This window comes from Corvus cornix, chromosome 1A (assembly GCF_000738735.6).
Source record: "Corvus cornix cornix isolate S_Up_H32 chromosome 1A, ASM73873v5, whole genome shotgun sequence".
Lineage (NCBI taxonomy): Eukaryota > Metazoa > Chordata > Aves > Passeriformes > Corvidae > Corvus > Corvus cornix.
Window position 1 is genome coordinate 67180718 of NC_047057.1, and position 20975 is coordinate 67201692.

Here is a 20975-nt window from a genome sequence, read left to right on the forward strand (position 1 = left end):
GAAATAGTTTAGTGGAAAAGCTTCCACTTAAACAGTGAGAATTTTCACCAAGGTTTCATTAAGCCTGAAGGGGACACTTGTAGATACAACTGGCAGACTTTACACTACAAATATTCCAGTGAAGAGGAGGCTGTTTTACAACACTCTGCTAAAGATAAATTAGCAATGATTCTACATCAGAATTCAAAGTGGGCAAGACTTTCACAACGAGTTTGGCAAAGTGGTGGGTCACTACACTGTTTTGTTTAAATCACTTCTCCCACTCCTACTTAAAATTCAGACATCCAAATTCACTACATGAGAGAAATGCAAGAACTCCACTGAACTTGCAGTAATTCATATGTAACAGGACTCCACACAGAGCTCCTTCCACTACAGAACAAGCACAAACCCACGTGCTTCAGAGCAGGAGCTCTACTCTGTCAGGTCAGCCAGGGATGGAGATTAAACACTCCCTCAGGCCTCTCAAGCCTCAGGCACTATGAATGCCACTCATCCCAGGGAGTGACCTAGGGAATAGCTCCACACAGTTTGGTATATTGGGTGAGCAAAAGGTGAAAAAAATCCCCTTTCCAAGAGGATTGCATAGGAGGATGCAAGATTTCAGGCAGACAGCTCTCAGTACTTGTCCATTTCTCCCCGCTGCCACACACAAGAACATATTCTAAAAGCACACAGGCAGACAGACAAAAAAAAAAATGGTTTTAGCTGAGGCCTGGAGAACAGGTTGATATGAAGGATGGACCTCTAAGGCAAAAGCTCACATTGTAGTCAGATAAACCCCGCACTGTAATTCCTAACATGAAGCATGTGTACATATGAAGAAATATCAAGCCCTAACATGGAGAGTTTTCAACAGAGATTTCCTTGGCAGATACAGTATTTTCAGTTACTTTCAAAGTGCTGAATGATGTAATTGTATATTCATATGTATCACACACACATATCTACAAAGACAGATTATAGCAACAAAAATGCAATTATAGACCATAGAGTCTGAGAATAAGCAATAAACAGAGAAAAGTACAAACTCCATAAATGAATGAAAAAAATATTGCCATGATTTTGTAATAAATATATGAGAAGAGTAAGTGCTCAGTGCTGACCCAGCAGATGAGGTAATAGCCTACACAGCTGATTGGACACCCCTGAATTTATTTTCTCTAATCGCTGTTGTAAGTTATATCCATTTTCACAGCCGCAGAGGTGCCTCAAAGAACCTAAAGCACAAGAGTAAAGCTCAGCCACTCAATTAACAGCCCGAGCAGCTGTGGGGATAGAAATTAAAATTATTTTCTCCATAAAAATCTGTAATTTCTACAGTGAATTTTAAATTTGAGATATTCTATGTATGAATTTTAAATTGAGGAAAATTTAGGCTAGCATTTCTCAGCATTCTGATTGCAATCAGGATGTGTGTGTCATGTTTAATTTCTGTTTCGATTGTTCATGGGTTTCCATGATTTGGCTTGGGATCTGATCTCCCAGCAGCCTTTCCATGGCACTTCAAGCACAGAATTCCAAACCCCAGAGAACCTACAGGCTGCAACACAGACTCTACTGCAGCTGCTTTATTTTCTGTTCCTTCCCTCCCTTTATTTTCTGTTCCCTCCTTCCTTTCTCTCCTCCATCCAAATGAAACTACTGCAAGTCCCAAAAGAGTGGGAAGAATATCAAAGTACAGCATAAATTGCTTTTAACACACCACCAAAGTAAAAAACAATTTTCACTCAGCTCATCATTTTTAAAAGACAGCTTTTTTCTCCCTCGAATAAGTAGCTAGACATACACTGAAGGCAAAACACAAAGACATGACTATCAAAAGACAAATTTTAAAGTAAAACCTGTGTTTTTTAAATTTACTCTTTCTGACAAGAATTTGGAGTGCACTGCCAGTAAGTGGTAGTTAGGCGTATATTAGTGAAAGGAAAAAGACTCTGAAAGCATAATTTCAGAGAAAATACTTTTTGAAAGACCATGTATTCTGGTGGAAAGGCTACTCATCAGAGCCAAATGCATACCTTTCATACTTTTGCAAATTGTACTGTATTTAGCTTCTCTGAAAGTACAACAGGGTATTAACATATTTGCCAGAACATGGAAGAAATTTCTTACATTTACAGGGAAAATGGCTATGAAGTCACTGACTTGGATTGCTGCCAAATAAGGAATGCTGCACAACTTATTTCTTCTGTATTTACTCAAGTTTTAAGGAGATTTCAAAAATGAACCACACCTGACCCACTAATGAGATATTTAACAAAGTCATTTTATATGGTTTCCAAAACCCTGATCTGTAGAGCATTAAAATAACATCAAATTAACTTGAAAATTCCACAGACAAATGTCATCACAACTTGCTAATTCAGAATGGAACCAGGGTATTTTTGTGATCTTAAAAGATCAAAACAGCACACAGAAACAAATAGAGAGAGCAAAAGACAAACATAATCACAGAATCATTTAGGATGGAAAAGACCTCCACGGTCATCAAGTGCAACCTTTGAGCCATCACCACCTTGTCAACTAAACCAGGGCACTGAGAGCCACATTCAGTTGTTTCTTGAACACATCCAGGGGTAGTGACTCCACCACACTCTTTACCATCTGAGGTCCTCTTTCATCACTAAATTTTACTGGATAAAACTAGAAGCAGCTGTGGCTTAGATCAGGCAAATACAGAATGTACCCAAACCTCATACAGGCATTTAAAACCTCAAAGAATTGTGCACTTTTCCTTCAGACATGGCAAACCAAACATAAAATGTGTATCATATAAGTTAATTCCCCTGGAGTTCTGCTCTAGGTTACAGATTCACAGCCTGGCTGAAGTAAGAAAGACCCACAGTGGGTCATCTGGTCCCACCTCCCTGCTCAAGCAGGCCCGTGCGAGAGCAGAGCACAGGATTGTGTCCAGATGGTTCTGGGATATCACCAGTGAGGGAGAGTCCACACCCTCTCTGGACAATCTTGGTCACTACACAGGGAAGAAGTCCCTCCTTATATTCAGGTAGAACTTCCTGGGAATCAGTTCCTGCCCATTTCTCTTCCCATTGCTGTGCTCCATGGAGCAGAGCCTGGTCCATGCTCTGAGCAGACACTGACAGAATGTCCCCTTTTAGCATCTGCTCTCAAGGATGAACAGCCCCAGTTCCCTCAGCCTTTCTTCATCAGAGAGATGCACCAGTTCTAAATTATATTTGTTGCCCTTCAGGACCTCCATGTCTCCCCTGTCCAGAGAAGCCCAGACACAGCACTCCAGGGTGATCCTCACCAGGGCTGAGCAGAGGGGCAGCATCACCTCCCTGACCTGCTGGCATTGCTCTTCCCAATGCACCCCAGGACACCACTGGCTTTCTTGTCCTCCAGGGCACTGCTGGATCATGGATAGCCTGTTGTCCACCAGGTCCTTCTCTGCAGAGCTGCTTTCCAGCTGGTCAGCCCTCAGCCTGTGCTGGTGCTGGGGTTGTTCCTCCCCAAGTGCAGGACCCTGCATGTGCCTTTGTTGAACTTTAGACAGTTGTTCTCTGCCCATCCCTCCAGCCTGTCAAGGTCCTTCTGTAGGGCTCAGGATCAGCCACTCCTCCCAGCTTTCTATCACCAGTGAACTTGCTAAGTAAGCAAACTCAGATTCTGCTACTCCCTCAGGTAACTGCTTGCTACCCCAACCACAGAAGAGAAGTGAAACCGTCTTGTGGGATCTGCAGAGAAGGAATGCCCTGCAAGAGCCAAGCGTACCTTGCTTTTATAAAAAAATACTACCTTTCCTGACAAGGTTTGTTTTATCTGTGTTTTAAACCTTCAAAGCCACAACAAAGCTATCAGAATAACATGAGAACATTATTACACTGTGGGAGAAAAAAGCCATCTAGACAACAAAAGAATAGGCAGCAGCAAAGCAACTGCAGCTCCTACCTGACACCAGTGATGAGCAAATAACTTTACAGTTGAAAAATTGACCATGAAAATGTGTAATTCTTTTCTAGAACACTTTGAATTTCACTCCAGGTGTGCAGACTACTCTGGTATTGGACTAATGGAGTAGTACTTCCATGGAAGGGGGCTGCCTCATCTTTATGCAGGATTCAAATGCCCACAGCAGGATAAAGCAGAGATGCCAAAAGCGTTAGACGGTGGGAAGCAGGTGAAAAATGGGATTCATGTTCCTCGCCTGCATCCCTGCAATGACTCTCTGTCTCTGAGGTCTGTGCTAAGCTGCATGGACTCCACACAACATGACAGCAGAAAGCATTAGTGGGAAGTCAATTGATCCCTAGCTGTGATTAAAAGGCCAACTAGAAAAAGATACTAAAAGATAGAAGAATAGCAGCAGTAGGTAGGGAGGCCTGGGGGCTACCTAGGAGAGAACACAGAGACAAAAATGTGGTGAGAAAAGCAGGATAAAGAACTGAAGCAGCAGACCAGGGAGCTCTCATCATTCTCCATCACAGAAGGGGACACTGATCCAAAGGGATATTGTGGGTAGCAGATGTCTTTGACAAAAGCCAGCACAAAAGTACACTGGAATGAGAGAGTTTTGAAAAAATACTGATTTCTTGTCACCCTCTTACCTGTAACAGGATTAACCACAAATGCACCTTTAGCAGAAAATACTTGCTAGTTCACCTTACTTCTATATTACCAAAATACCTGTTGCTATCAACAAAAGGTATATTTACTGTTGTTTTACAATTGTTCCCACTCTCAGTCAGACACCAGCTCAAAGTTCAGCTCAGGCATGTAAAGATCCTGTCCCAACTGACAGGCCAGAGTTTTGCTCTTACAGATTTAAAGACAAAGTGTCTATTATGAGAACTTCTGAAATCAAGACCTCTGTGAGGTCTCCTGGCAAATCAGGTTTGATTTTGATCTGTCCTGTATATTGTCATCTCCATGGAGAAGGAAGGGTAACAAGAGTCACATAAAACATTTGCCCTGAACAAATGTATGACAAAAACCCAATTAAGCTGGTGACACTATTTAGGAGCAGGGCAACTTACAGCCCAACCAGCTTTTCTGTAGCTGGAGATGCTCTGAAGGAATGAAAATGTAGCTCATCAGTGGGAAGATAAAACTAAGTGGGATGTGAAAGAAGCAGCTCTGCTGAATAAAAAAGGTAGCATTTTTGCAAGCTCACAGTTCTGTAAATATCTGGGTGTTAAATGACTTGACAGAGCTATGCTCACAGACAGCCTGTTACACCAGATCCCCTTCACTGCAGCTCCCCTCAGAATCACCAAACCAGAGTGGGTACCAGCCATCACATAAAGGTCCCTCCCAGGTCAAGTTGGCCTTTCAGGTCACCTTACCCTGGGCAAATATTACCCTCAACTAGAGCTGGGAGAGAGAATCAAGTGCAGTGTTCCATAAAACAGAGGCCCAGCAGAACTCGCAGGAAGGGGAAAGAAAAGAGAAAAGACAGCAGGGGCATAGTTATTAACATGCATTTTACAAACCAAATCAGTGTGAAAATCAAGTTTACATGGTTAGCAAGAGTAATATTGCATGGAGGTAACTGGCATATCAAACTTCGGAGTGCAGGAAAAATGGAAAGAAGGGCCAAAAGCTTGTATTTAAAAGAATAAAACTAGGTATTACATCTTGCATAGCTAATTATTGTGAATGAGGAGTTCCTTGCAGGATCAAAATGCTAATAATGAAGCAAGCAGGAAGGATTTAATTTACATTGGAGTTGAACCACGCTGAACACTTCTTAACTTTGCCTCTATGTTTTTCATCTCTGATGAACAAAGACCCTTTGAAAGCACAAAAAGCAAGTTTCTGGTCTACTTGGAAGTGTTATTTATTTTGTAAGCTTCACATAACAGCAGGTTTCAGAAAAGTACTCAGCCTTACAAGCACTCAGTGGGAGCAGATATCAAACTTTAGAGAGAAACCAACATTGCTAATTATCACTATATAGGTTTTCTCTACAAATTCCTTATCTCTCAGATCATCTATTCTCAAACAAACAGATATTCAGTTTGAAATTCCCAAAACATAGGGACTACTTTGGCACCATGACAACAATTTGGTGTAAATGCATACCTGAACGTGGTACTATCTGATTGTCCCTCAACAAAATGTTGCAGAAAATAACATAGAGTCAGAGAATAGCCTGGGTTGGAAAGGACCTTAAAAATTATCAAGTTCCAACCCCACTGCCATGGGCAGGGACACCGTCCACTAGACCTGGTTGCTCAGAGCCTCATCCTTAAACAGTTACAGGGATGGGATATGCAGAACTACGCTGTTTTAGTACCTTGCCACCCTCATGGTAAAGAATTTCTTCCTAATATCTAATCTAAACCTACTCTCTGTCAGTTTGAAGCCATTCCCTCTTGTCCTGTCACTCTAGGCCCTTGGAGACAGTTTCTCTCCGTCTTTCCTGTAGGTTCCCTTTTGGTACTGGAAGACCACAGTTAGGTCACCCCAAAGCCTTCTGTTCTCCAGGCTGAGCAATCCCAATTCTCCCAGCCTTTCCTCATATCAGAGCTGCTCCATCCTTGTAATTAACTTTGGTGTTTCTCCTCTGGACTCGCTCCAACAGGTCCATGTCCTTGCCATGAAGGAATCCTCCTTCAGTCAGACTAGACAAAGGTAACTCATTCACTACATGAAAACAATGGCTAATAAAGTCTGAGAAACTGGGGAAAAGAAAAAAAAAGTAATTATTTGTTATTCAACAAGCCACAATAGCAAAATTACGAGTCCTTAGCAGAATTGCACTCAGCAAAAGGGTACTGTTGGCTAAATCCTGGCCATGCTGAAGTCAGCTGGAACACTTCTGTTGACTCGGAAGTAACCAGGCTTCACTTCCCCTATTTTACCACATACTTTGATACTCATTTCGCCACCACAAGTTCTTTCTATATTCATATACAGGCCTGAGTATCACAGGAGTTCTCTAGATCTCTTTTTTTTTTTTTTTTTTTTTTTGTGAAGGAAAAGGAATAGTGGTTCAGCATCTCTATCTGTTTACTGTGTGGGGAAAAAGAGATCTTGCAGTATTTCTTCCCCACAAACTCTACCTGAAGAAACCCTCATTTTAATTTTCTCCAGAGATCTCCAAGCATAGATTTAGGTGTGGAGTAACATCATACATTGAATTTAAATGACTATAAAGTGCCTAAGGGAACTGTTATAAAGAGCATCATACTCATCCAAGAATTATTTCTCTTTGGCTTTCTCATTTTGACTGGCATAATACTGGATCGCAGAACAGATCTGTGTAGCCTTTGCATTTATTGTCTTCTTTCACCTAAACTATCTGCTATTGAGCCCAGTCCCAACACTTAAATTTGCAGCATTGCTCCACAGTACCAAGCTACACTGTGCATAGAATAATCAGCAACACTAAATACAAGCTTGTTCAAACAGAAAGGTGACATTAAGCTCTGCTTTGGAGTAGTTGATATTGATGTGTTGTACCATTCCAAAGGATAAATCTGAGAATACATTTCTGAGGGCACCACACAGTTAATTGGCACATATTTTCCTTAAAGACAATTAGAAAAACAAAAACATTCAGAAGTTTAAAAAAACCCAACTATTTGATTAAAAGACTTGTGGTTGTTCGGCCTAGAGAAAAAGACTGTGGGGAGACTTGATAGCAGTCATATGTGAAAAAGATAAGGAAAAAACATCTCTTAACTTATAGCCAGGGGATAATTTCAAGTTAGATGTCAGGAAATATATCCTGTGCATAAGGGCAGCAACTTACTAGATTGGACAGCCTAATGGGTTGTGGAGTTTCCATTACTGGAAGCTGTAAAAAATTATTAGATAAATATTTCTGAAAAACCTGAAAGATGATAGATTTAGGTTAGATGTTAAAAAGAAATTCTTTACTATGAGCATGGTGAGATGCTGGAACAGGATACTCAGAGAAGCTGTGGATGCCCCATCCCCAGCAGTGTTCAAGGCCAGGCTGGACTCTGAACAACCAGGTGTAATGGAAGGTGTCCCTGCCCATGGGGCATGAGATGATCTCTAAGGTCCCTTCCAACCCAAACCATTCTATGATGCTGGTAGAGCTGTCAGCCATGGGACAGAGGCAAGAGGGCAGTGACCTCTGAGCATCCCCTCCAGACAACGACTTGGCACAGGTTTCACTATGATTCCACCAGAATGAACTGATGGTGCTTTGTGTTTTGGTGTAGCACTGCCTCATTGTCGTGGTTTGACACTGGCCAAACACCTGGCAGTCACGAAAGCTGTTCACTCACCCTCCCCTGCCACAGCTGGGCAGAGGAGAGAAAAAAATTAACGAAGGGTTAATGAGTTGAGATAAGGATTGGGAGAAAATACTCCAAGGGCAAAACAGGCTCAGCTTAAAGGTACAAAGTGAATTTATTACTAAAAAAATGAGGGGAGGATAACGAGAAGTAAAATAAGCCCTTAAAAACACCTTTTCTTCCCCCAACCCCTCCCTCCTTCCCACTGACAGCAGAGGGAGACAGGGCATGGGCGTTTTGGTCAGTTTGTCACCCAAGATCTTCTTCCGCTGCTCAGGGAGAGGAGTCCTTCCCCTGCTGCACCATGGGGTCCCTTCCCACAGGAGACAGTTCTCAATGAATTTCTCCAGCATGGTTCCAATCTCACAAGCAGCAGTCCTCCCAAAACTGCTGCAATGTGAGTCCCTCCCACAGGCACACAGTCCTCCCAAAACTGCTGGGGCATGGGCTACTCTTCCACAGGGTGCAGTCCTCCAAGGAGGAGCAGGGCCCCCTCTCTCCACCGGGTCTCCCACTGGATCACAGCCTCCTCCAGGCATCCACCAGCTCTGGCATGGGCACCTCCCCCATGGGCTGCAAGTGGATCTCTGCATCCCCCGTGGATCCCCATGGGCTGCAGGGGCACAGCTGCTTCACCATGGTCATCACCACGGCCTGCAGAGGCATCACGGCTCCGGCGCCTGGAGCACCTCCTCCCCCTCCTTCTTCACTGACTTTGGTGTCCCCATGTTGTTTCCCTCACATGTTCTCACCTCCTCCTCTTCTCTGGCTAGTAAAAACTGTGCCCACTTTATTTTGATTTTCTTCTTAAATATCTTATCACAGAGGCGTTACCACCATCTCTAACTGGCCCATCCCTGGCCAGCAGCATGTCCATCTTCAGAGCCATCAGGGATTTGCTCTGCCAGACATGGTGGAAGCTTCCAGCAGCTTCTCACAGAAGCCACCTCTGTTGCCCACCCTGCTACCAAAATCCAGGCCATGCAAAACCAATGCACCCATGAATCCCCCTGTGAAGGTGCAAGCCTGACCTTGTAGAACTAAATCATAAATAGTGCTTTACCTCTGGATTATGTGGTGTGATTGAATGCATTTCTTCATGCACCCTTATGAGTGCAAAGGGAACAGTGTGAATAGCAGAAGCCCTTTTTTTCTTGTAGCTGGTGCTTCTTGTGCAAGCTTTAGCGAGGTGAGGGTTGGCCTCTTCTCCCAGGAGGACAAGAGGAAATGTCCTCAAGCTGTGTCAGGAAAGGTTCAGGTTGGACATCAGGAATTTCTTCACTGAAAGGGTTGTTAAGCATTGGAACAGGCTGCCCAGGTGTCAGAGACTGAAATATTATAGTTTATGACTTAAACATTTTCTTAAAGGACTTTTAAAACTGTATTACAAAAGCTGCAGAGAAGACCAACACACCCTGAATGGGGCCCTGACTGACGCCTTACATGGCTCGATAATGAAGGTAAGATAAAGTAACACTCAGGGCTGGGGACATACACAAAGCACAAGCTTAACACCTCAGGAGTGGATATCACGGCCCCAGGGCTATCAGCTGCCAGGCTCTCGAATACCCTTACACCAAAGGATGGGGGGAGAGAAGCTTTGGGTGTGTGTTGGAAAAGCCTGTGGTCAGAGGCGCAGTGACTAGCATCCTCAACTGTGCAGAGGAGCCCAGCTGTGGGACCCCTTCACCCGGGGAGAAGCTGCCATCCACATGAAGGACAGAGGGGATGATACGGCCCATCAAAGGCCCTCCCAAAGGGGTCCCCAGACGCTACACCAGAGATGATGCAACAGACCCTCAGTGTTGCAAGGGACAGCGTCAAGCTAGCCCCTGCAAGGGAGAGACATGGGCGTTCCCACCTGGCCCAAAGCGTATATTAATCCACGGGATTCTGTACTCTTTGGCGTGTGGCATCACGGCCACGGCGGCAACGGGGGACCCTCACCACCAGAAGACCAGATGGAGGGGGGCAACGAGATGTCATTGGGACCCTCGGATGGGCTTCCACCTAACCCCCATCACTCTCTCCCTGTCCCCCCACCCACATTTGTTTTTCTATTTTTCTTTCTTTTCTCTTTCTCTTTGCCTCTTTTACTATTAAATAAAATATATCAAATTTTTGGCACCAACATCTAATCTCATTTGGTTTTAATCTCATTTTTGGGTATATTTTGAACCTTCAAAGTTCTTCTCGGTTTACGCACAGAGACTTGGTTTTCTTTGCTCTTCTGGGTTTAAACCCGATTGCAACACCAGGAAAGGTGTGGAGTCACCATCCCTGGAAATGTTCAAGAAAGGGCTGGACATGGCAGTCAGTGCTATGGTTTAGTTGACGAGGTAGTTGTTGGTCAAAAATAGGACTTGATGATCATCTTTTCCAACCTAAATGATTCTGTGATACTCCCAGTCACCACATGTGGTTGTTGACCATTCCCAGCATATATTTGTGGCTAGCTAGGTTGTATTTTTAACTCGATAGAACAAAATCAATGAGATGGTACAGAACAGGTGAGTGAGGAGGTCTCTCCAGGGAGCTGCCTGCCCATGCACATCATCTACAGCTGCACTAATGTTGGAATCACCAGGATCACCTGCACCACACGGACTTCTTCCCTTTGGCCACTGTAGGAATTTCTCATTACCATGGACTTAATATGGCTGCAAACACTTTGGTCACATCCCATAAAACCGTAAGTAAGGAGCTGTTATACACATAAGAAATTGGTCTACCAGCATTCCATAGCACATTTATCCCTATCTGACTGGCTCACTAAATGTCCCCATCAGCACAAGGCAGCATTACCCTTGTATTACAGCAATATGCATGTGCTTAAACTGTTCTGTGAATCTAGACCTTGTCTTAAAACAAACCTCCTGCCGTGTCAGAGAATGAAGGCATCCAAATACATCTGCATTATTTGGGAGTGCCTAAAAAACTATTTCAGGTCTCAGAGCTAACATTTGGGATAGAATTTGGGTGATTTCCTCCAGAAAAAATGATCATCCGGATGCAGTGTCTTTCATCCAGACCTTCTGAAACTGGAGACCATTAGTCCAGTACGCTTTACGCCGAGGAAAATACAGCCATTGGAGACTGCTTCCATGAGGCAACATTAAAACAGCTCTACTGCAGCCACCAAACTGGCATGCAGAATCTCAAACCTCTGCACTAGCCCCACTCACAGGACTTTATAACTAATTTTCAGCTTACAGATCAAGGGCTCACCTAGGAAAGTGTGCAAATTGCATTAGCAATAATGGACCCTACAGGAAAATACCCTGTGAATGCCTCCAGCAGTCTCCCTGGGACTGATGGACTGGACTAAAGTCAGTGAGCCTAAGCCATGGTCTTGGACTCAAGTATTCCTCCTTCAAACCATCTGCAAAGCCAGGTATGTTTTTATGAAAATTGCTCTTCTCCACAACATATCCAGACTGGCACTGCCAACTGCCCCTAGCCCCAAATGCCCATGGTTGGCAGAAATCTCTAAGTCAGTCTTTGAAAAAGAAATTATAGAAGAAGAAGGGGGGAAAAAAAAAAAAAAAAAAGAAAAAAAAAAAAAAGACACCACCTCTGCACCAAAAAGAACTATTTCTTTCTTGGGATTCACAGTTATATTACACAAGTCCAAATTCACTAGGCCATTAAATGTTGTATGTTGGCTCAGTTTACGCCAGTACTTTCAGTTTCCTTGCCTTTGCCTGCCTCTACAGACTAACCCTTTGGCCACCACATTCCAAAGTCATCTCAGCAGATTTAATTGCCAAATTTCTCCTTAAAAGACTCTAAAAGAGTATAAGCTTTGTAGATCAAGAAGGAGAAAGCAGCCTGGATTCTTGGTCTGAGCAACCTGCACACCTAGGATTTATCCAGTGCATCCTGATGGAAGAAAACCAGTACTGTGGTATTTTCCCTATATCCAAAATGTCACCTGGAAGCCAATGCTTGCTGCTGCATGGGAATCATTCAGGTGATAAAAGTAGTTCCAGAAGAGAGCCACAGCCCTTCCCCTCCACATCATATGAGGTCATAGGGACTCTAAATAAACCATGCCTGGCCACATTAAGTCAATTTCTGAACTGTAATACAGCAGAGCTCTCATTACATGTAAAGCTGGGTTTACACTTCTCCCTGAGCAAGAAGACATAAAGGATCTCTTGAAAGTCACTATATAATCTTCCCACAAGATTTGTAACTTTGCTACCCCTTCTTAATAGTTTCAGTGGTGGCATAACCTTCTCTGACTTTCTCCAAGCCTGCAGACTCCACTAAGCCACACTTCCATCTGTATTTAGGAATTCGTGGGTGAAGGGGGGGGGGGGAGGGGGGCGGGCCTGCATCTCTGCTACACATAAAATACCTTCTGAACATAATCTGGTGTCCTGCCACATTCCAGTAAAATTTACATGAGCCATATCAAGAAACCAAATAACAATACAAAAAATAGAAGTCTGTAGTAGTCCATAAATTCCTACTCATTCTCCTGCCAGGTGGTAAGAGCTGGGCACAAAATGGACCCAAACCTAAGGCTCAAATAAGCCAGTACTGGTATCATGCCTATTTTAAGATGTATCTCATCAAAAAAGCCAACTATTGCAGAGAGAAAATTAATGTAATGCGCTCTGATCACTGAATAATTCAAATATATAGTCACATATATAGCAAAACATCTTTAAACTTAACAAGATGAATTTTAATAACAAAATTCATAAATAAAATGAAAGGCCAGCAGGTGGACAGCATATAAAGGATAAAGCTTTCTCAAGAAGCAAAGGTTTCACTGCACCTGTAGATGGAAGTCTTGGTATATAAATGAGTTCACTGCCAGAAAAACCTCTGCATGGAGAAACAATCTCCTTTGAGTATCTTATCGGTTATATAAAACTACAATAAAAAAAACAAAGCAAACCTAACTGTATTGCCTTTGGGCAGACTAGAACCTACCGCTCTTTCTATTTTTACACCCCCAGCCAGGCAGCTCATACGCCCTGAAGTCACTTACAGCCATCACAAGTCTGGCGCCCCTGTATCTTCTCATCTGTGCCCACTTCCTTTAATTATTCTTTTGCTTGCAACTGTTCCTGCTTCTAAAGCAGTAAGTTTATGTTGCCATAAATCAGATGAACATTGACTAAAAAGCCCATAAAATTTCCAGGGCCTCTCTGTCCCTCTTTGCTTGTGCTTCCCCAATTCCTCTTTGAGATCAGCCTTTTTGCTTTGTACTTTGCAATCCCACAGCATAACATTTGTAGTTGTGACCTGTAGGTACTGTAAAAATGATACTTCAGGGAGAGCATTTCAGTTGTGCAGCCAATGAGTAGAAACATGAGCTCTTGTAGTACCAAAGAAAGAGAGTAATGGATGCTCAGTCACTTTGGATTTGAAACACAAAAGTTGAGTCAGGGCAGCTGATCCTCTCTCTGCCTGTGGGCCAAACTGACACTTTGCAGCCAGATCCAGTCCTTCCCTTTCTCTCTGTTACATTTGGAAAGGTCAGCAGCATTTGCACCGACTGAGACAAAGCCCATTTGGCATGTGCATTATTGCAGATAAAATACACAAAAATCAGGCTCACCCAAGACAGCCTGGCTGAGCTGCTTGGCTGGAGACATTCAGCAAGTCCAGGGTGACCAAAGCCCACATCAACAGGGGACAGAAAGCAACTGGGACAGAAAGCAACTCCTTGCTCTGTCTCGACTCACTTCAACAAGGGCATGTTGCCCATCCTTTAGTTAATTACTTCAAACTAAACACATTCCAGCTCAAGTTTTTCAGCATAAATTTGATTTTCACCATCATGTATGTTTGCATCTTTCCTCTACAGAGCAGTTTCAGAAAGACTGTGGCTTTTGCTTAACTGACCAGCCAGAATAAAGGATGGTCTATTATAGCTTTCCTAACAGGCCACACAAACTGGTCCAATTACACAGTTCTTAACCGGTCAGGATGGAATCATAGTGAAGGTAGGGGTTTCTCTTAACTAAATATTAAGCCACATTTTAATTTTGATCACTCTGATGCCAATGGCTAGGGATTATCCAGGACTGAAGGGAAGACTCATGCTCCAAAAGAGCACAATTTGTCAGGTTTCTACAGATAGTATTTAATCTCCTAGTTTATGAAAAGCACTGTATAACACAATTTCTCAAATAATAAAAGAATTATTAGTTTCTTTCCCAAAACACAGGTTTTATTTCACAATATTTAAATACCTCTTCACCTTTTAGTGTACAGTGTTTTCCACATTTCCAATAACGAATGTTTATCACATTTTCATTTTGAGTCAATATATGTAGCCCAATAAAGAACAGAGTTTGCATATTAAAGTAGGCATGGGGAGCAGGAAAAAAATGAAGGAAGACCAAAAGGGAAAGCACTAAGGAATTCCCCCAAATCCTAACTAAATATAACTCAAAGGCAGACAGGGAGGTACTATTCAGACAGCAGACTTAATGGAAATAGAAATAAAAGCTGCTTAATAGAATGCCTGTAGACCTAAAATTTACATCTATATCCAAGACATCAAGAAAAAATATCACATATTACAGCCAATATTTCACTGTATTTCTCCAAGCAGTTATTAATTACAGAGAATTACTGACAAGAGAGTACACTGCTAGCAAAAAAATTAACGGAGCACTTCCAAAACCAACAGGGTCTAAAATCAGTCCAACAAAACAGAGTGTTTGCCCTAAGCAAGGTACCATTTTCCCCTTAAAGGGGTTCACTTTCTTTACACAGCTCTAGCTTCACATTCCACCCTGGATCTGCACAGCAGCTGGCTCCCATCTAATCCTTCCTAGAATCTTCTGCTCTTACACCTCACCTTTTGCTGGAACCAAAGTGCCATTTTCTTCCTCAGGGTGTTTCTCCTTTTATTCTCAGCATGCAATAAGGGGAAAAGCCTGCAGACTCTATACCAAACTCCCTTTCCCAATCTGAATTTTTTTTTTCCTGAAATAATTACAAATTATTCTACTTGCTGCAGGCTATAACTGTAAGAGCAGGGAATTTGCTTTGAAACAGCACCAGCAGATGGACACAAAATCTCTGGCTAAATGAAAAATGTTGTGAGCAACCAAGAAAAACCAAATAAGCTCCCAAAATTTAATAGGGACTCTGAATGAAAAGCACAAATCACACAGCATAATCATAAAATAACTCACTGTTACCCAATACACCATTCAGAAAATCCAGAAAGTGTCAGAGAATGTCTCCATTTTACATTTACAATTAGAGCAACATTTTTTCTGCCTTTATAATAATGGCAGGAATTTAAACTTTAAACAAATATTTATATTATGTACGTATTTTGGAAAATATCATCTTTCTCCTGATCACAAAGTATGCAGAGAGAGATGTCACATTTCCCAGTTTTTTTTTGTGGCTGGCAGTTCTTTCCTTTGGATTTCTCCAACACCATTCGTGATGACTATTCATGAGAAGCTCAGTGCAAGCAGCCACTCTTGTAACTGACAGCTTCTGCAAGTGAAACTTTACAAGGGATTTGAGCAGCTAAGGAATCATCAGGGACAGCAGTCCTGGACACTCACCAACACACAGCTCTGTGTTCTGTTTAATAAAGGTCCACAATGGTGACAAGGTACATTTACAAGCTACCCATGACCATTAGTGCCCAGTCTGGCTTCTCCTGATTGCTGAGTATTGACCAGTTTCTCCACGGGAGGGGAAAGATGGTGCAGTCAGTGCAATATCTCATTTCTGCTTCCAAAAATTTTAATTCCTGAAATCAAGGGGTAAAATGACACAGAGGGGTAGACTAAGAGGAGCCACTTCCAGCAGCTGGAATTACTGGTTCATGCAAAACTCTGCAACATCAAATTTTGTTCTCATAAACTGAAATGGAGCATTGAATGACTATTTCCACATAAAAGCTTTTCTCTTTTGCACATTTCTCCCTTGGTGGGTCAAAAACTTGAAAAAATAAAAGGAGTAACGTAATCACTCAAAGTCTGAGGAAAAAAGAGGAAGCAACAGAGCTGATAAAAAAAACCAACAGCTTAAGTATTACATTCAAAAAGACAGTAAAATGAAATGTCGTAACACCACCAAAACCTTTTAAGCTTTTCAGCTCAAAGCAAAACTGAAAAACGAATTAACTGATAATAAATTTATATTTTCATGAAATAGCATTTTTAGTGGAAAAGCACGCTGTCAGAAAATGCTGACTCAGCTGTAAGAATTTTATCTACAGATTGCTCAGAAGAAAATATTTCATTCAGAAATAAATGACATTTTACATATTAATTTTGGACATATTTATTTCTGTATTACATGAAATACAGCAAATTCCCTATTTAGTTTTGACTTACATTATCCTAGAAGTTAGTCACTGGTTCTGGACTGAGAAGTCTTCTGCAATCACCAAATTGCTCAAGCCCAGCAGACTGATGTGGATGGAGACATTTTTATTTATTCCAGAGGAAATATTTTTTTGATTATATCAACATAACTGTGGTCTTTTACATTCCTGTGACGCGATGCAAGTGGGGGGGGTGGAAAGAACATTGTGTCCATCCCGATCGCGTCCTTACCAGAGCAGCTCCGGGGGGTGCCATGCAAACGCACTCGGACACACTCTGACACACCGTAGTAGGTGGATACTCGCTGCCACTCACACACACACACAGTCGGATAGCTCCTGCAGTGTCGCCAGGGACAAAGAGGCGGGAGGGGTCCTCTGTATGGAGTTCTGAGGGGTTTATTGGGGTCCCTGCTCGAAGGAATCCAGGGACAAAGAACAGAGAACACTGAGGGGTCCGGGTTTTATCCAGATTGGCACCGGGGGTGGACATAACATCAGAGACCAATGTTCTAGGGGCCAAGGGGTGGGTGGAGAGGATGTGGGGTGACAGGACAGTGACCACTGGGGAAGGTGAGAGGTGGAACAAGGGAACCGGGAGCCAGTGGGGTATCAAGGAAAGGAGAACTATCTAGAACATGGACTTAAAAAGGGTGAAAGGGGGTGGTCTTAGACCTCTGAGCTTGCCCACCAGCAGACCTCCACTGTTTTGGAGTCCTGAGGCTCCCTGGCCAATCCTATGGTGGCCTCAACCACTGCAACACTCCTGTTACATCCCCTGGGCATTTCAGAGTATTAACCATATTTTGTGAGTTGTTTTAAGCTTCTGTATACTTTTGAAAGGAATATTCATCTTCAGAAAAATCGCTTGCAAGCAAGCTAATAATAGACACCATTCTTCAAAGCAGGAGCCTGAAAAATTTAGGCAAGTACATTTCTTGAAACAAAGACAGAAGTAAAAAAATACATTTAAAAATTTACTGCAGATAAATCCTCCTTATTTTTTAAGCCTACCAGGATTTTTTCTGATAAAGGCCTACAAAATTCCTCTGGGCAAAATGCATAGGAGTACCACATCAGATTAGAGGCAGTGGTACTTGCAAGGAAAGAAGGAGCAGTAGTGAATAGCATTGTCGGAAACAAACTGCCCATCAATTCGTTAAAGGGATAGCATTCCTGGGTTGGAACATCCTAGGGCTGGAACATGATGAAAATTCCTCTTTTCCATCACCAACCCCACAGTAGCATCTGCCCACTCCCTTCGCAGCCTGCTTGGCAAGCCTAAGGGACGCTGAAGGCGCAGCTCCTTAGCTCATGTTGTCCCCCGGAAATTTCTCTCTTCAGGACTTCCCAGGTCTTTACTCTTGATCTGGCCAACTGATAAACTTTAAGGACAGGTGTTAGGATCCTGGGATCCAGTGGAGTTGCAAAGACTATGATTTCTCTCTAACATCTCTGAAGGAGCCCATCCAGCATGCTGCTCTTTGCTGTGAGAGGAGGTAGGACACCACCATGGCCAAGCAGAGTGCTAGATTTAATCCAAAAAACCCCACATCTGAAATCCCAAATCCATCACAAAACAGTGACGTCCCTCTGCCAGCCCAAGTGGGGCTTTCCTGAAACCTTGGAGAGGACACACACACTTTGAGCACCTGTTGCCAGTATCTTTGTGGTACAAAGTTCACAGCTCTGCCAAGGATTCCAGTTTTCTCCAATAAACATTACAATATTGTAGCAACAAATCACACTAATCATCATAAACAAGACTTACAGCCACTGCTCTGCAACACATCATAAACTGTCTATCCGTCTCCAGAAATTCACTCCAGTCGGGAAGCCCCTTTCCAGCCGTACTGCAGGAAAAACCCACTTGCCAGGCAGGTTTCAGCATCTATTTTTTTGCTGAGCTTGCTTGGACACAGCAGCTAGGAGCAGCCTGAGGGAGGCAGAGGTCCATTATCCAGTTCATGGCAACAGGGACAAGTGACAAGACAGAGGACCTGGCATCCTGAACAAGACGCAGCTGTAACAGAGCTTCTCTGGATCATGTCAACAGAGACAGGTGCTGCTTCCATCTCCTCTGCCCCACACTGCAGCTTCCCCTCACTTCTTCTCCATTAAAAGAAACTCTCTCAAAGTAATAACTCTGTTTTTGAGATCTAAAAACTACTTTTAAAAAAACCCCTAAAACTTCTTTGATGTTTTATTTGCAGGATGAAGTTAACAAGTAAGAACTCTGCTACTCATTTAACTGAAACAGCAACAAATAAGAAGCCCTGTGTGAATGACTCAAGACTGACTGGGAGGCTGAATAAATCCTTATACCTTGAATTTGACAGATCAAAGTAGCAGGTAAATCAATTAATACAGCCAGATGTTTGGCTTTCTTTAAGTGTGTAGCCACTTAAAATATTTGTATTCAACATACAAAATTCAATATAACAAACTCACTATTTAGTATCAGTTCCTGTATTAATTAAAAATACAAGAAGCAGCCTAGACTAGTATTACATATTGCCAGCACGCAAAAACCCTGCACTTAAGCCAAAGCACCTTTGATGGACATTAATAACCAACCACTTCCAACATTCAAAAACACAGGAAGAATCAACAAAGTCAAGCTGTTGGCTTCTCTTATTGGGTCTCATCGTTTGCCATCAAAGAACTTTATTAACCTGGAAGTAACTTGGGACACCTTCACACAAAGCACTGTCCCACAGATCCGAACTGAAACAGTTGTGGGTGACGGATCAGGCTTACAGTGACTGTGATCCCCAATTGAAATGCGGAAATCACCCTCTTAAAATAGCCAGAACCAAGCATTTTAAAAATCAAGACGTGACCCAATTTCATCCCTTGTGTACATCCCCAAAACAGCCAGGGAAGTATTAACATCTATACAAGCAAAATTTTCAGAACATGGAAGTAAAAAAGCAGATGCTTGTTTGGTATTGAAAAATGAAGATACAATTTCTTGATGACCCTTCAGCCTATTTATACTCATTTGTATCATGTTACCATTTAGATTTTAATACTTAAAATGAAAAGAAAACATGGTTACTCACCTGTGGGAAGAGAGAGTAAGTTGCATTGTCAATTGTGACAGAATATAAAAATTCCCCATCAAACCAGAGGTTCTTTCCCATGGGAGAATTAATCTTTGTCATAGCAAAGAGCTGCCCAGGGTCACAGCATTCTTCCAGCAGCTTCCTAGAGAAGGGAGCAAAAGAGAAAGCAGTATTAATTGGAACCTTGTCACACCTTTGTTAATCATCACCCCTCATATCCGTGTTCCTGCCACTCTCAGGTGCTCCAAAGCCACCCTTCCCAGCCAGCAGATGAACCATGGGACAGCTTTCATTTCAGAAAATCTTAGAATAGAGAGAAAAAAAAAAATCTAAATTTTCATTCAGACTGACACAGAAACAAAACCAAGATTCAGCAAAAGAAACTTCACCCTATACAGCCCATTTTAATGGGCAAAATCTGGTCTCCAACACATACAGAAATCAGAGAAGCTCGTTTGAAAATTAGATCCAAGGTACATAAACATTCAGTATCAAACCTTATTTATGAAGAGCAGGCCTCCTAAAACCCCACAGTTACATAATTTACGTATGGAAATTTTGGCACCTCTCTTCAGTTACTGAATGTCCTTGTGCTACATTCCCAGCAGTATTAGTGCCTGCTTCCTAACTGAAGGCCAGTTTGAGTCATACCAGTATGATGGATATATATAGAGAGAGTGAATATACTTGTTAGTGTCCCTGCTGAAACTCCGTATCTTCTTACTCCTTCATTTCCCAAAAATACTACTCAGCCTTAGTAGAAATTGGAGGGCTTATGAGGTGATTGAAGGTTATCCCGAAAATTCTGTACCACAGCAAACTCAGCAATTAATATCCTAAAATACAGAATGATGAAAAGCTCTAAAGGTCCAGAATATCCTATCTTTCCAAAGCCTGCATAGCACTAGGAAGGGTGACATTCATGTATGTAAAACACACATTGCAGAATTCTGCCCTTACAGTGTAATATTATGTTATTATATACATTCCTCATATATTTTAAAGGTAATCCCAAAAAGACTGGAACCATTTCCAGTAGCTGCACAGGAGCTGTCAGCAGAAAAACATCAATTATTAGTGACCACTAAAATGCTTGGTATAGCTGTTCTCCTCTACAAAAGAGATTTGATTCAGAACCATAAAGTCATTCAGAGAAATTTAAATTTCAGCATTTTTTGAAGTTTTGCTGCTACTTTTCGTCTCTAAAAATAGGTATTTGAAAAAAACCTTTTTTTTTCCCTATCAAAAATTGATTTTGCTGTAACTTCATAATTCTCTGCAAATGTGTCAGTATTATTTTTCAGACACACTTCAACTGAAGTAACAATAAGTTCCCAGCAACAG

At 42.2% G+C, this 20975-nt stretch overlaps 1 protein-coding gene across 2 annotated transcripts in view; it reads right to left on the minus strand.

Annotated features, from left to right (window-relative positions):
* Positions 1–20975, minus strand: part of ST8SIA1 (ST8 alpha-N-acetyl-neuraminide alpha-2,8-sialyltransferase 1) — a 124842-nt gene that overhangs the window by 78665 nt on the left and 25202 nt on the right. For both annotated transcript variants that reach the window (XM_039570375.1, XM_039570374.1), the window contains exon 2: positions 19629–19773. In XM_039570375.1, the coding sequence (XP_039426309.1) occupies positions 19629–19773 (145 nt within the window). The remainder of the gene's footprint in view (positions 1–19628; positions 19774–20975) is intronic.